General features: G+C 41.3%; 1 protein-coding gene across 3 annotated transcripts in view; it reads left to right on the forward strand.

Annotated features, from left to right (window-relative positions):
* The window catches only part of scai (suppressor of cancer cell invasion), a 180,752-nt gene that overhangs the window by 123,734 nt on the left and 39,243 nt on the right, over positions 1–17,775 (forward strand). For all 3 annotated transcript variants that reach the window (XM_080212011.1, XM_080212013.1, XM_080212012.1), the window contains exon 11: positions 1,510–1,588. In XM_080212011.1, the coding sequence (XP_080068137.1) occupies positions 1,510–1,588 (79 nt within the window). The remainder of the gene's footprint in view (positions 1–1,509; positions 1,589–17,775) is intronic.

Raw genomic sequence — 17,775 nt, forward strand, 5'->3', positions numbered from 1 at the left:
GATCAAATCTCAATTATTAACTGAAATGTTAAAACAATTAAAGTTGGGTAACTTTTCAAGAACGTTTTGATAAATTGTGTGTCACCAATGACTTAACATTTTTTTAAAAATGTTTCTTCGTTGGGAGAGTAACATCAGCTGGATCCCACACTTCTACCAATGTTGTTGTTAATCTAAGAGACGTGAGTAGAGGACATAATCTCCCATGATTATTGTTCTATCTGCTTCTAATAAACTGTTGATAAGTAGCAAAGGGGGTATAGGGAATGGAGTTTTTACGATGTGTACAGAACTTCTTTCTCATCCAGTATATGAAAAGCATAATAAGAGTGCCAACTCTGCTGAATCTAGTATTGGGAAATGAACCAAGTAGATCAGAGATGTAAGTTTAAAGGAACATTTAAGCAATGTGATAATTGGGGTAAGGATGAGCAGAAATATTAAAAGGACATGAAACAAAGAATGAAGTAATAAATTGAAAAATAACTAATTAAGGGGATAAGAATAGAACTAAGGAAAATTAATTGGAAACATTTACTGACAAACATAGAAATCAGAGAATAGTTTGAAACATTTTAAATGGTGATCAGTAGAGCCTAAGAGAAACACATCCAACTAAAAACCAAACACTAGCCTGTAATGACACACCATAGGTGAATAAAGAAATAAGAGCAAAATTGAAATCCAAGAAAAATGTACACGAACATGAAATTTTGTTGAAAGGGAATAAGAAAAGATTAGGAAAGAAGGCAAAGACAAACCACAAAACTATCAAGAATTATAAAAATATATAGTATTCTTTGGACACAACAAAATAAAATCAGGATAGAGATAGGATCACTAAGTTTACCCACAATTCACTTAGAAATAATGACAAAGAAATGACAGAATTATTAAGTAATTACTTAGTATTTACAAGGGATCCTAACATGGTGGACAAAACATAGCAAAGAAATCAAAATGGATACAACATAAATGTAAGATAGAAATGGGAGAGGAGCAGAAGCTCCTATGGTTATAGATAAACATATAAAAAAGTAGTGACACAAGTTCATGAGGTCATTTGAAAAAAGCAAACAAAGCGCTCTGGTTTATTTCTAGCGGGATGGAACTGAAAAGCAGAAATTTTAATCACCTTGTGTAAAACATTAATTAGGCCACACTTGGAGTTCTGTGAATTGTTCTGGTGTACAGTTTAAAAAAGGACATATGGACACTGGAGCACGTGCTGGAATACCAGAGTTAAGACTGATCAAAATCAACTCTAAATAACCTAAAAAACATTTAGCAGAAATAAGTATTTTTGTCCAAAATGCAGTGACTTAAAACCACTGAAATGGTTTAAAGTATATCAGAACAGCAGTTGCATATATCAGTCTATTATTTTTCTTTATTTGTGCTTGGTATTTAAAAATGAAGAGCAACAAAGTTAATGATCTTGTCGGATAGTGTTTTATAAACAATAATACATACAATTTCAAATATAAATATTTATATTTTCATTTTCAGGAGCTGCCTGGAAATAGTGTCCTCCTGGTCTATCTGTCAGCTACTGGCGTGTTTCCTACAGGTCGTTGTGATTATGAAGGTATAATAAAGACCTAGTCACTTGCAGTGCGTGAATTGAGTTCAAAACAATTACGCTTAATTTGCAGGGAAGGGGACTGTGGGAAATTTTATTGAAGACAGGAGAATTTTTTAATTTCACTGATTTTTGTTATTCATTCATGGGATCTGGAGTTGATGGCAAAGACAGAATTTACTGCCCATCCCTAATTGCCCTTTAAAAGATGATGATGAACCATTTTTTTAAACCACTGCAATTAATGTGCTGTAAGTCTACCCACAGTACTGTTGGGGAAGGAGTTTCAGGATTTTGAATAAGTGACAGTGAAGAAATGGCTCAATAGTTCCAGGGTGTGACTTGGAGGAAAGTTTAAAGGTGGCAGTGTTCTCTTGTGTATGCCACCCTTGCTCCTACTTAATTTTTTCATCATGCAAATTTGCGATTTTGGGAAGTGCTGTCAAAAGAACGTTGGCGAGTTGCTGCAGGGCATCATATGTTCAATATCACTCCTGACTACTTTCCCTGGGTGGTAATAGTGGCATTTCAGTAATCGTAATACTATCTAACATCATGGGGGATTAGATTTTGGAGATAGTCATAGCCTGGTTTATGTATGTTTATGGAACTGTATTACATATTTGTAAGTGCAAAAACAATAATTTCCGTGAATCAATTGGGAATTCATATTCTGTTTATTTCTGTGCTCTTTTGACTTGAGGTTTAAATTATTCTCAAAAAATGAAATTGGCCTTCTAGATTTTCCGATCAGATTTTGAAACTTCATCATCTTAAATACTTAAATCTTCAGAGCATTGCTATTTGCTCCCTGGTTTCCTTTAGCAGCAAAAGCTGCTGCCGTTATGTCCAAGCTGAGTAAGAGCGTGGAACAACAGTAACCTGGTTGAGAACACCAAACTGAGTTTACCAAGCCCATATCCTCACCCTCCACTATAGTAGTGGGACTTGGATAGCATAAGCCTGACAGAAGAAAAGGCTGAACATTTCCCACCTTCACCACCTTTCCTGGATATGTCCTTGGCATCTCTTAGCAGCACCATAAAACATAGAACATTATAGCGCTGTACAGGCCCTTCGGCCCTCGATGTTGCCCTGACCAGTGGAACCAATCTAATGACCCTCTAACCTAAACTATTCCAATGTTATCTATATGCCTATCCACTGACCATTTGAACGTCCTTAAAGTTGGCGAATCCACAACTGCTGCAGGCAGGGCATTCCACACCCTTACTACCCTCTGAGTAAAGAACCTACCTCTGACATCCATCCTATAATTACCACTCCCTAATTTAAAGCTATGTCCCCTCGTGTTAGCCATCACCATCCGAGGAAAAAGGCTCTCACTATCCACCCTATCTAACCCTCTGATCATCTTGTATGCCTCAATTAGGTCACCTCTTAACCTTCTTTCTAACGAAAATAACCTCAAGTCCCTCAGCCTTTCCTCATAAGACCTTCCCACCGTACCAGGCAACATCCTGGTCAACCTCCTCTGCGCCCTTTCCAATGCCTCCACGTCCTTCTTATAATGCGGCGACCAGAACTCTACGCAATACTCCAAGTGCGGCCGCACCAGAGTTTTGTACAGTTGCAACATGACCTCACGGCTCCGAAATTCAATCCCTCTACCAATAAAAGCCAACACACTGTAGGCCGCCATAACCACCTTATCAACCTGGGTGCCAACTTCCAGGGATCTATGCACACATACACCGAGATCTCTCTGCTCGTCGATACTACCAAGAGTCCTTCCATTAGCCCTATATTCTGTACTCCTGTTACTCTTACCAAAGTGAATCACCTCACACTCTTCTGCATTAAACTCCATTTGCCACCTCTCAGCCCAGCTCTGCAGCTTATCTTTGTCCCTCTGCAAACTGTAACATCCATCCTCACTGTCTACCAGTCTTCCGACTTCGGTGTCATCAGCAAATTTATTAACCCATCCTTCTACACCCTCATCTTGGTCATTTATAAAAATGACGAACAGCAGTGGTGCCAAAACAGATCCCTGAGGTACACCACTTGTAATTGAACTCCAGGTTGAATATTTCCCATCAACCACCACCCTCTGTCTTCTGTCAGCTAGCCAGTTCCTGATCCAAACTGCTAAATCACCCTCAGTCCCATGCATCTGCATTTTGTGCAGTAGCCTACCATGGGGAACCTTCTCAAACGCTTTGCTAAAATCCATATACACCACGTCAACAGCCTTACCCGTATCTACCTCTTTGGTCACCTTTTCAAAAAAACTCTAAGGTTTGTGAGGCATGACTTACCCTTCACAAAACTGTGTTGACTATCCCTAATCAATTTATTTCTCTCTAGATGATTATAAATCCTAGCCCTTATAATTCTTTCCAAAACTTTGCCCACAACAGAAGTAAGGCTCACTGGTCTATAATTCCCAGGATGGTCTCTATTCCCCTTCTTGAACAAGGGACAAAATTTTTCTATCCTCCAGTCTTCCGGCACTATACCTGTAGCCAATGACAACATGAAGATCAAAGCCAAAGGCTCTGCAATCTCCTCCCTAGCCTCCCAGAGAATCCTAGGGTAAATCCCATGCGGCCCAGGGAACTTATCTATTTTCATACTCTCAAGAATTGCTAACACGTCCTCCTTATGTACCTCAATCCCGTCTTGTCTAAAAGCCTGTATCTCAGTATTCTCCTTGACTACATGGACTTTTTCCTGCGTGAATACTGATGAAAAATATTCATTTAGTGCCTCTCCTATCTCTTCAAGCTCCACGCACAACTTCCCACTACCCTCTCTGACTGGCCCTAATCTTGCCCTAACCAAACTTTTATTCTTGACATACCTATAGAAAGCTTTAGGGTTCTTCTTGATCCTATCCGCCAAAGTCTTCCCATGTCCTCTTCTAGTTCTTCTTAGCACTTTGTTTAACTCCTTCCTGGCTAATTTGTAACTCTCCAGTGCCCTAACTGAGCCTTTATGTCTCATCTTTACATGAGCCTCCTTCCTCTTCACCAGAGATTCAATTTCTTTAGTACACCACGGTTCCCTCGCGTGACCACTTCCTCCCTGCCTGACAGGTACATATTTATCAAGGACTTGCAGTAGCTGCTCCTTGAATAAGCTCCACATTTCAGTTGTTCCCAGCCCCTGTAGTTTCCTACTCCAACCTACATATCCTAAATCTCACCTGATAGCCTCAGCCTTTGGTATATACATATCCCTTTCCATCACTAAGGTAAACGTAACTGAATTGTGGTCACTATCACCAAAGTGCTCACCTACCTCCAAGTCTAACACCTGGTCTGGTTCATTACCCAGTATCTCATCCAATGTAGTTCCACCTCTTGTTGGCCTATCTACATACTGTCATGAAACCTTCCTGCACACACAGGACAAAAACTGACCCTTCTAACATGCTTGAACTATAGCTTTTCCAATCGATATTTGTGAAGTTAAAGTCCTCCATAACAATTACCCTGTTACTTTCTCACCTATCCAGGATCATCTTTGCAATCCTTTCCTCTACATCTCTGGAACTTTTTGGAGACCTATGAAAAAAACTCCCAGCAGGGTGACCTCTCCTTTCTTGTTTCTAATCTCAGCCCATACTACCTCAATAGACAGGTCCACATCAAACATCCTTTCTGCCACCGTAATACAGTCCTTAACTAACAATGCCACACCTCTCCCTCTTCTACCATCTCCTCTGCTCTGACTGAAACATCTGAACCCCGGAACCTGCAACAACCATTCCTGTCCCTGCTCTATCCAGGTCACTGTGGAGGTCCTGGAGCATATTAATTCCATTGCTAAGCCAGCAACACCTGCACTGATGATCACCAGATGAATGACAGCCCTAGTCCCAAGATCATCTGTATGGGCAGTTGGCATTGGATCACTACCTCCTGAGCAACCATACCTCTGTTATCAGGACACCTGCATGTGAGTTATGAAGATGGCAGACATTGACACTGACAACTGGAAGACAGTCATTGACATTCATAACTCTGGAGTCAGGCTGTATGGAAGAGCATTGGAAGAGGTGAGCCAAAATAAAAGCTCAACATGCTGAGAAAAGGACCCAGAGAAAACAGGAGCTAGCAAATTGTGTGCCTTCCCAGCCTAATGTCTTCCATGCAGCAAGGACTGCCATGCTAGAGTGGGACTACACTGGAGTGAGCTACACTGGGTGATACTTAACACAAAGATGACCACCACAGCACAAATCATCATGTTATGAGAGAGAAGTTCAATTTAGTGGTTCTGAACCTTTTTATAAGCCTTTTTATCTCCAGATGTGAATGGTGTTCCACATGGGGTCTAAACAGGATCTTGTACAAGGAAACTTTAGTGCTTTTAATTTTATATTAGATAATTCTAGCTATCCATGCTAATTCTGTTTTTGTGATAAACTGTCGACACAATTTGCAGATCTCATACACGCTGATTTCTTTACATTTGAAAAGACTTTGTATACATGTTACGTTTATCTACATTAACTGTCATCTACCTGAAATAGACTCATTTTCCACTGCACCTAGATTAAATATCTTTTTTTCCTCTTGCGGGCTCTGACACTAACCCAGATATTCATGACATCTGTCGAGAGACCCTCTAACATCTTCACCCAAATCATTGATATAATTCATGAAGAGAAGTAACTGTAAAATTGTCGTCATCATTGTCAAATTCCATTTGTAACCAGTCTCTGTGCGGAACCGCTAGAACCACTAAGAGCACAGTGAATTCTCCTTTTAACCCAGATTCTGTATTTCAATCTCCGAAGAAGCTAACTTGAACTGTAATAATATAGTATGTGGCACTTTGTCAAAAGCTTTGCAAGTTAAAATACACAATTTTTGAGCTACCTTCATTCATGAACCTAATAATCTCCTGGAGGAATTTAAATAGGTTGATAATTTGATCTCCATCAAGTTAGTTAGTTTGGTGCAGAGTATCCCAAAAGATCTCTTTTAGATTCAGACACAGAAGGAGGCCATTCAGCATATCATGCGCGTGTAAGCTCTTTGAAAGCACTATCTGGATAGTCCCTCTCCCCTACTCTTTTCCCAAAGCTCTGATTTTGTTTTCTTTCAAGCATTTTACTAGTTTCCTTTGAAAGTTGTGATTGAATCTTCTTTTCCCACCCTTTTTAGGTAGTGCATTTCAGATCATTATAACTTGGTGTGTTGTGAATATTATTTCTCCATTTGTTTCTGAACCAGATGTCCCTTTTGGTCAAACGGACCCTTCTGCCACTGGAAACCGTTTCTTCTTAATTACTTCAATAAAATCCTTTAAAATTTTAACCCTCTCTGGTCTAAGCAACAGACTTCCAATTTTCCTCCTTTCAGAGTAATTGAAACAATAGTAACTATTCCAAAAATTTTTTACTCCCATGCTCTCAAAACATTTGTAGTTCCCAAAATTGGCCACTGTCGTTCATCTGGGACTTGACCAAGATGTATTTTAACTTCAAAGTGTCATCCAGACTCAATGTTGGTTCTATTCTGTCTCCACAGATACTGTCAGACTTAGAGATTTTTCCAGTATTTTCTGTTTGTTTATTTTAACTTCCTTATTTTTGGTCCTTTTATGATTGTTTCTTCGTGCAACCTCTATCACTGAACAAGCTCATAGACCCATCAGTTTCCATTTCTAACTTCATTGCCTTTTTGAATCTTGGTATAACATGAGCCTCCTTTCAGTTATTGGATCAATGCTAGAGTCCAATGAGCCATTAAATGTATAAGTAACCACAACTTGCATTTATATAGCAGTGTTAATTTAATAAAATGTCCCAAGATGCTTCACAGAAATAATTTCAAACAAAATTTGACATCAAATCACATAAAGGAATGTTAGGACAGGTGACCAAAAGCAGAGCCAAAGAACTGGGCTTAAGGAGTGTCTTGAAGGAGGACAGAATGATAGTGAGTTAGACAGAATTCAGAAGGAAGTTCTAGACTTTGAGGCCTAGGGAACTGAAGCAATGATATGGGGTGATAGAAATTGGGTATGTGTAAAAGGCCAGAATAAAGGGACTGCCAACATCTCAGAAGGTTGTAGGGCTGGTAGAAGTTAGAGATAGAAAGGGGCAAGACCGTGGATGGATTTGAATGTAAGAATTTAAGTTAAAATTTATTTTCTTGTCTCTTGAAAGAGTTCTTGTTTTGCTCTGATTATCTCTGGAATCGTGTCCAAATAGTTGTTCTTTCTGCCATGCTTTTCACCCATGGCATAAAGAACAAACATGCTTTGTTTGTTCTCAAACTGTTGATGACCAAATTTATTGACTAAATTTAAGCCTGCCTTATTTTCCTAAAAATTAAGTGTCTTCTTTTAGTTAGTTGCAAATTTTCCCTGCAGCATTGACTTTTGTACACTTAAGAGTTTATCTATAGATCTGACATTATTTACTCTTAATAGTGTAAAACCAAGCTGCCTGTTATAACTTGAGAATGGGTTATGTTCGAAAGTGTTTTACATGCAATTAAATAGAATTGATCTTGTAATGCAGGGGATATCTGCAGCCCATTTGTACACTACAATGTTCCACAAATAGCAGTGAGGCCAGATCATCTGTTTATGTGCTGTTGGATGAGGAATATTTACCAGGACATCTGAGGGGGCAGATGGGACTCTTGTTAAGTGTCTCATTCAAACAGTAACATCTCAGGCATTGCAGCACTCCATTAGCATTGCACTGAAATGTCAGCCTACATTATAAGTTCAAATTTCTGGAAGAACCTGCAATCCTTCAAGTTTGCTTTATTTCACCAAAGGATATCTGGTGAGCTCTTATTTGGTTGTACTGAAAAAAAGGGTTAAAATTGGGTTCTTGTTGATGAATGAAAAAAGAATCATTGAAATATCTATCTAGCAATTTAAATTTTCTCAGCATGCTCAACATTTATAACCATAGTGTCACTATTAATGTTTATTGAAAGTTAAGCCATCAAAAAGAATTTGTGCTTGTAGGTGAATCAGCTTAATGATTAATGAGATGTCAAGCATCACAGTTGCAGCCTTGAGATGTGATTTAATATCCTTGCAGTGTGTTTTAGATCAGCGCTACCAGCTAACCATTACTTGTTTTTTGAATAATCTTTCCTGCTGGTGTGGGAAGAGTTGCAAAGTCTTAACAGTTTTAACGTTCCTTCAATTTCACTATCTCCAAATGTTAAACATAGAACATAGAACATTACAGCGCAGAACAGGCCCTTCGGCCCACGATGTTGCGCCGACCAGTTTAAAAAAAAACAACAATGACCCACTAACCTAAACCAATCCCTTTTCGTCCATAAACCTATCTACAGACCTCTTAAACGCCCCCAGACTAGGCGCATTTACAACTGCAGCAGGCAGGGCATTCCAATCCCTCACCACCCTCTGGGTAAAGAACCTACCCCTGACATCTGTCCTATAACTACCCCCCCTTAGTTTAAAGCCATGCCCCCTCGTGCTAGATTTTTCCATCAGAGGAAAAAGGCTATCACTCTCCACCCTATCTAAACCTCTAATCATCTTATATGTTTCAATAAGATCCCCTCTTAGCCGCCTTCTTTCCAGCGAAAACAACCCCAAATCCCTCAGCCTCTCCTCATAGGATCTCCCCTCCATACCAGGCAACATCCTGGTAAACCTCCTCTGCACCCTCTCCAAAGCCTCCACATCCTTCCTGTAATGTGGGGACCAGAACTGCACACAATACTCCAAGTGCGGCCGCACCAGAGTTGTGTACAGTTGCAACATAACGCTATGACTCCTAAATTCAATCCCCCTACCAATAAACGCCAAGACACTGTATGCCTTCTTAACAACCTTATCTACTTGATTCCCAACTTTCAGGGATCTATGTACACATACACCTAGATCCCTCTGCTCCTCCACACTATTCAAAGTCCTCCCGTTAGCCCTATACTCAACACATCTGTTGTTCCTACCAAAGTGAATTACCTCACATTTCTCTGCATTAAACTCCATCCGCCACCTCTCGGCCCAGCTCCGCAACCTGTCTAAGTCTTCCTGCAAACTATGACACCCTTCCTCACTATCTACCACACCTCCGACTTTGGTGTCATCAGCAAATTTACTGATCCACCCAACTATACCCTCATCCAGATCATTAATAAAAATCACAAACAGCAGTGGCCCCAACACAGATCCCTGAGGCACACCACTTGTAACCGAAGTCCATGATGAATATTTACCGTCAACCACTACCCTCTGTCTCCTATCCGCTAGCCAATTCCTAATCCAGTTCCCTAGATCACCCCCAATCCCATACATCTGCATTTTGTGCAGAAGCCTACCATGGTGAACCTTATCAAACGCCTTACTAAAATCCATATACACCACGTCAACTGCCTTTCCCCCATCCACCTCTTTGGTCACTTTCTCAAAAAACTCAATAAGGTTAGTAAGGCACGACCTACCCGCCACAAAACCATGCTGACTATCTCCAATCAACTCATTACTCTCCAAATAACTATAAATCCTATCCCTAATAATTTTTTCCAAAACCTTGCCCACAACAGAAGTGAGACTCACCGGTCTATAATTCCCAGGGAAGTCTCTGTTCCCCTCCTTAAACAATGGGACAACATTCGCTAACCTCCAATCATCTGGTACTATACCAGAGGCCAACGACGACCTGAAGATCAGAGCCAGAGGCTCTGCAATCACTTCTCTTGACTCCCAGAGAATCCTGGGGTAAATCCCATCCAGACCAGGGGACTTATCTATTTTCAGACCCTCCAGAATATCCAGCACATCCTCCTTATCAACTGTAACACTGTCAATTCTACTCCCCTGCAACCCAGTGTCCTCCTCAGCTATATCCATGTCCCCTTGCGTGAACACCGAAGAGAAATATTGGTTCAATGCTTCACCAATCTCCTCCGGTTCCACACATAACTTCCCTCTGCCGTCTATAACTGGCCCTAACCTTGCCCTAACCAACCTTCTGTTCTTGACATACCTATAGAACGCCTTAGGATTCTCCTTAACCCTATCAGCCAAAGTCTTCTCATGTCCTCTTTTAGCCCTTCTTAGCTCGCTCTTCAACTCCCTCCTAGCCAATCTAAAGCTCTCTAGTGCACTATCCAAGTTCTCACGTCTCATCCGAACATAAGCCTCCTTTTTCTTTTTAACCAACGAATCAACTTTTTTGGTGCACCACGGTTCCCTAGCCTTACCAATTCCACCTTGCCTGACAGGGACATACCTATCACAGACTCGCAGTAGCTGCTCCTTGAAAAAACTCCACATTTCGGATGTTCCCAATCCCTGTAATCTCCTAAGATCTGTAATTTCTCACAAGCTCTCATTATAAAATGAATGCTTCAAATTACTTGACAGGTAAATGCACAGCCTGCTATAGTACTGAGTTGCATGGATTAGTAAAATCCTAGATGCCAGGTCTGGATTGAGCTAGCTGATCTCAGTTGGGGAGTTACAATTAACTTGGGCATCAATAAGTGAGGGAAGGGAAGAACTAGCCAGCGTAGACTGTTTTTGATCACTGAGTGACTTCTGGTAGAAAGCAGCATGTATGAACTTTGTGTGAGGATAGAATTAAATTTAGCTGTGATGCTGTGTTGCATAGTTCATTCTGAATCAAGAAGGCTGGCCAGTTGGCGTAATGCCAGTGTATTCCACCAAGTATTACCATCTTCAAGAAAAATGAGCAGGAGATACAGAAATCCCTGATTTTGTGATTATTAAAACACGTAGATTAGCTTAAAGAAAGGGACATAGTGTGCCTTATATATACCAAAAGTATCACAATGTACATCACTTGTATATCATATGAAGATATGGTCTGTATAAGCATATATAATCATTTTTATTAAGTATTATAAATTTAAGCTGTATTATTGTATTTTCTGAGCTTTGGCCAACAAGCAACTTACCCCTTAGCGTAACGGGAAATAAGTTTAATGAGATAGACCACATTCTTTTGGAACAATGAAGCATAGAGTGTATACCCTATTATCAGGAGCATATCAAGCAGCTACTGGCAACCAAGGTTATTGAAATGAATAGAAGGATTCAGCTGCATTCGGCCTCCACTAATAAAGGGACAGAAAACAGACCTGAGAAGATGACTCCCTTCTGGTTCTCAAGACTGCAGGTGTTAGGGGTGACCCTTGAATCTACCAGATTTGCATAGATAAGGTTAGTAGGCAACAGGGGAAAGAACTTCTGGGTTTGGTGACCAATGAATCCCTAATTCTGCTGCAAGGTAGAATGCTATTGGCCAAAGTAAATAAAGTGTATTAATGTAATTGGACCATCCAACTTGGGTGACTGACTGGATGGGAGGGTCAAATCTTCAGAAATGTATATCTGTTATTCCCATGTGATGTAATGCCAGAAGAAATTGGAATCATAGAACATGGAAAATTACAGCGCAGAACAGGCCCTTCGGCCCACGATGTTGTGCCGACCAATTAAAAAGCAATGACCCTCTAACCTAAACCAATCCCTTTCCATCCATAAACCTATCCACGGATCTCTTAAACGCCCCCAAACTAGGCGTGTTTACAACTGCAGCAGGCAGGGCATTCCAATCCCTCACCACCCTCTGGGTAAAGAACCTACCTCTGACATCCGTCCTATAACTACCACCCCTTAATTTAAAGCAATGCCCCCTCGTGCTAGCTTTCTCCATCCGAGGAAAAAGGCTATCACTGTCCACCCTATCTAAACCTCTAATCATCTTATATGTTTCAATAAGGTCCCCTCTTAGCCGCCTTCTTTCTAACGAAAACAACCTTAAATCCCTCAGTCTCTCCTCATAGGATCTCCCCTCCATACCAGGCAATATCCTGGTAAACCTCCTCTGCACCCTCTCCAATGCCTCCACATCCTTCCTATAATGTGGGGACTAGAACTACACACAATACTCCAAGTGCGGCCGCACCAGAGTTTTGTACAGTTGCAACATGACGCTGTGGCTCCTAAACTCAATCCCCCTACCAATAAAAGCCAAGACACTGTGTGCCTTCCTAACAACCTTATCTACTTGATTCCCAACTTTCAGGGATCTATGTACACATACACCTAAATCCCTCTGCTCATCAACACTATTCAGAGTCCTACCGTTAGCCCTATACTCTACACATCTGTTATTCCTGCCAAAGTGAATTACCTCTCACTTTTCCGCATTCAACTCTATCTGCCACCTCTCGGCCCAGCTCTGCAACTTGTCCAAGTCTCTCTGTAAACTATGACACCCCTCCTCACTATCTACCACACCTCCGACTTTGGTGTCATCAGCAAATTTACTAATCCACCCAACTATACCCTCATCCAGATCATTAATAAAAATTACAAACAGCAGTGGCCCCAAAACAGATCCCTGAGGCACACCACTTGTAACCGAATGCCATGACGAATACTTACCATCAACCATCACCCTCTGTCTCCTATCTGCTAGCCAATTCCTGATCCAATTAACTAAATCACCCTCAATCCCATACATCTGCAATTTCTGCAGAAGCCTTCCATGGTGAACCTTATCAAACGCCTTACTAAAGTCCATATATACCACGTCAACTGCCCTACCCCCATCCACCTCTTTGGTCACTTTCTCAAAAAAGTCAATAAGGTTAGTAAGGCACGACCTACCCTCCACAAAACCGTGCTGACTATCTCCAATCAATTCATTACTCTCTAAATAACTATAAATCCTATCCCTAATAATTTTTTCTAAAACCTTGCCCACAACAGAAGTCAGACTCACCGGTCTATAATTCCCGGGGAAGTCTCTGTTCCCTTTCTTAAACAATGGGACAACATTCGCTATCCTCCAATCTTCTGGCACTATACCTGTGACCAACGACGACCTGAAGATCAGAGCCAGTGGCTCTGCAATCGCCTCTCTTGCCTCCCAGAGAATCCTAGGGTAAATCCCGTCCGGCCCAGGGGACTTATCTATTTTCAAATCCTCAAGAATATCTAGCACATCCTCCTTATCAACTGCAATACTATCCAGCTTACAACCCTGTAACCCAGTGTTCTCCACAGCTACATTTGTCTCCCTGCGTGAATACCGAAGAGAAATATTGGTTCAATGCCCCTCCAATCTCTTCCGGTTCCACACATAACTTCCCACTGCTGTCTCTAACTGGCCCTAATTTTGCCCTAACCAATCTTCTGTTCTTAACATATCTATAGAACGCCTTAGGATTCTCCTTAATCCTATCAGCCAAAGTCTTCTCATGTCCTCTTTTAGCCCTTCTTAACTCACTCTTTAACTCCCTCCTAGCCAATCTAAAGCTTTCCAGTGCACTACCTGAGCCCTCAAGTCTCATCCTGACATAAGCTTCCTTTTTCCTTTTAACCAGCAAATCAACTTTTTTAGTGCACCACGGTTCCCTAGCTCGACCATTTCCTCCTTGCCTGACAGGGACATACATATCAAGGACTCGCAGTAGCTGCTCCTTGAAAAAAAATCCACATTTCGGACATTCCCAGACCCTGTAGTCTCCTAGTCCAACCTATGCTTCCTAATTCTCTCCTAATAGCCTCATAATTACCCTTCCCCCAGCTAAAACTACTGACCCGAGGTTCATGCCTATCCCTTTCCATCACTAAGGTGAACGTTACCGAATTGTGGTCACTATCACCAAAATGCACACCAACTTCCAAGTCAACACCTGGTCTGGCTCATTTCCCAGCACCAAATTCAACATAGCCTCACCTCTAGTTGGCCTATCTGCATACTGAGTCAAAAAACCCTCCTGTACGCTTTGTGCAAAAACTGACCCTTCTAATGAGCTAGAGCTATAGCTATTCCAATCAATATTAGTCAAGTTAAAGTCCCCCATAACAATTACCCTATTACTTTCACTCCTATCCAGGATCGTCTCCGCAATCCTTTCCTCAACCTCTCTAGAACTTTTAGGAGGTCTATAAAAGACTCCCAACAGGGTGACCTCTCTCCTATTTCTAATCTCAGCCCATACTACCTCAACAGACAAGTCCTCATCAAACTTCCTCTCTGACACTGTGATACAATCCTTGACTAATAAAGCTACCCCTCCCCGCCTTCTACCTCCTTCTCTACTCCGACTGAAGCATTTGAACCCCGGAACCTGCAACAACCATTCCTGTCCCTGCTCTATCCATGTCTCTGAAATGGCCACAACATCAAAGTTCCAGGTGCTGATCCACGCTGCAAGTTCATCCACTTTATTGCGAATACTCCTCGCATTAAAGTATACGCATTTCAAACCCTGCTCTGCTCCACCCCCACGATGCCGTGCATTGCAGTCCCCATCTATGCCCCCTCACTTTCATCCCTGCTACTCAGGCTCCCACCCCCCCTCTGAATCAGTTTAAACCCCCCTGCATAGCCTTAGCAAATTGTCCCCCTCTGATTCAGGTGTCGACCATCACTCTTGTAGAGGTCCCACCTTCCCCAGAATGAGCCCCAATTGCTCAAGAACCTGAACCCCTCCCTCCTGCACCATCCCCTCAGCCACGAGTTCAAACTTTCCCTCTCTCTGTTCCGCTCTAAACTATCCCGTGGCACAGGCAAGAGTCCCGAGATAACTACTCTGTCTGACTTGGCCTTAAGTTTCCACCCCAACTCCATAAATTCCTGCTTAATATCCCCTTCCCTTAACCTCCCTATGTCATGCATCCCTACATGAACTATGACTTGGGGCTGATTTCCCTCACCCTTAAGAGTCCTGAACACCCTATCTGAAACATCCCGGACCCCAGCCCCTGGGAGGCAACACACCAGCCCTGAGTCCCTACCATTACTTCTGACTCTCCTATCTGTCCCCCTAACTCTGGAGCCCCCAATCACCAGGCCCAATCTTTTACATCCCCTAACCACCTGAGCCTTCACAACAGGCTCACCTCCAGAGACCTGCTCCCTTTGGCTATCTCCAGTTGATTCCTCCTCAACTGTAGCCTCCAGGACAGAAAACCTATTTTCGAGGGGAACAGCCCTGGGGGATTGTCCCCCCAATTGCTTCTTTCCCCTCTTCCTAGCAGTTACCCAAGACTCATTTTTAGGAGTGACTATCTCCTTGTAACTCCTATCAATGACCGCCTCAGCCTCCCAAATTATCCGGAGTTCCTCCAATTCCAACTCCAGCTCCTTAACCCGCTCCTCCAGAAGCTGCAATCGTACACACTTCCTGCAGGTAAAATCAGCAGAAACACTATTGGTGTCCCTCACCACATACATACCGCAGGAGATGCAGCTTACTGCCTGAACTGCCATCTCTGAAACAATATCCAGCAGGAAAAAAAAACTTCCCACACACTTAATATTAGGTTAGAGGAGGGGGGAGGGTGGGATTCTCTACCTGTGTAGAGGATCGGGTATCCTCTCTGTGCCAATTTATAGGGTCAGAGACCCGAAAAAAAAACTACAAATACCGGTAAGCGTCCTAGTGACGACTTCCGGTTTCTAACTAATTTAAAAAAAGAGGAAAAAAACCCCCACCGCTACTCGCAACTTTAACTGGAAATAAAAAGTTAAAAATTTAAACAAGAAAATTTACCTCACTCACGACCTCCACACACGCCCAAAAATCACTGCCTCTCGGTGCTGCTCCACAGGAACAATGAGGCCGATACTCAGAGGTAAGTGCTTATAAAGTAAGGAAAAAAGAACTACAAATACCGATAAGCGTCCTAGTGACGACTTCTGGTTTCTAACTAATTTTAAAAAAAAGGAAAAAAAAACACCGCTGCTCGCAACTTTAACTGGAAATAAAAAGTTAAAAATTTAAACAAGAAAATTTACCTCACTCGCGACCGCCACACGCCCAAAAATCGCTGCCTCTCGGTGCTGCTCCACAGGAACAATGAGCATCCTCTGACTATTTCTCCCAATGTGTTGGTCAAACAAAGAACATCTTTAACTGCATACTGTCTTTTGCAAGTCTTTGTGTTTGCCAAGATTGGCTGAATGCAAGACCCCCCAGTGAGAGGCCCTAAGAAATTCCCCTTGCAGGAGTGTTGGGGAAAGGAAGGGGAATACTGTAACAAAAAAAAGACAAGCCACAGGTATTAATTTAAATTTTTAAATCATATGCACAGTAAGTACAACTGTAGAGAAAGGATTGGTGTATTTATTCTCAAATTTGTGTTTATTATTATGATTTTTGCTTTCCTTTATGATGCACATGCATCAGGAATAATTTTTTAAATTCATATATACTTAAACTGAAGTTGAAATATTTAATTCACATTTTCATGCCTGTCTTTAAATGTCATTACAAATGCCTGTTCTTTAAATATACCTGATACTAAATTGCTTTCTGGAGGAAATAAGGAAAGATTCCTGGTCTTGTACCATGGTGTGATATTGTTGGTTATGTTATCCTTGGCATTAAGATTATTTTCCTTTTTGCAGTTTGTAGTATCCTTCCTTTGTTTTTCACTATTATAGAAATTTTGCCTCTCTTGAAAGAAGTATAGGGTAGAAGTTATAGTCCATGATATTTTGAGGCTGTCACATTCCTTATGGTCTAACTTTTGACATTTATTTCCTGACACTTTCTTTTGCTGATAACAATTGAATGGGATAGAAGCGAATCTGAAGTATGTTTATTCACTGAAGGACTATTTGCCTGAACTAGTTTTATGGCAAGGATTGCTTTTATAATGTGGGGTACAGAATACATTATTCTTGTGTAAAACTATCAAAAGCATGCATTAAGAATATAGGCAAAGACGAATTGGAAACAAGGATACAAAATATTAATTCTTTCTATGCCCTCATAATCTGAAATGAAAACTTCAGCAATGGTGATGTTTAAACTTAACTTGGGCTGCACAAGATCCCAAATGGGAATTTAGGCTAACCAAAGGTCTACAATAGATTTTACAAGCTCTTCTTCCATGTTTTTAAAATGATAAATTGATATTGATTTTTCCTCCTTAGTGTTTCATAGCTAGTTTTACATGGTAGAGTGGGTGTATAAAGAGGAAGATATAATGAGCCCAATTTTAACTCATTCAAAACTCTTACACAGTTTAAAATCAACATGCAAGTTTGTCAATCTGATACTTAGAGTGAAAGTATATTCATTCGCATTTTGCTGGGTGATTGGCCAAAAAAAACTTATTCGGGTTCACATTAAGTACTTAGGTTGCAGGTTATGGAAACCTGCAGAAAAGTGATTTGTTATATTCTGGATTTTACAGTAGGGAGTACCTGATGGCGGAGA

The sequence above is a fragment of the Carcharhinus amblyrhynchos genome, chromosome 25 (genome assembly GCF_965287045.1).
Source record: "Carcharhinus amblyrhynchos chromosome 25, sCarAmb.v2.hapA, whole genome shotgun sequence".
In the NCBI taxonomy this organism is placed as follows: domain Eukaryota; kingdom Metazoa; phylum Chordata; class Chondrichthyes; order Carcharhiniformes; family Carcharhinidae; genus Carcharhinus; species Carcharhinus amblyrhynchos.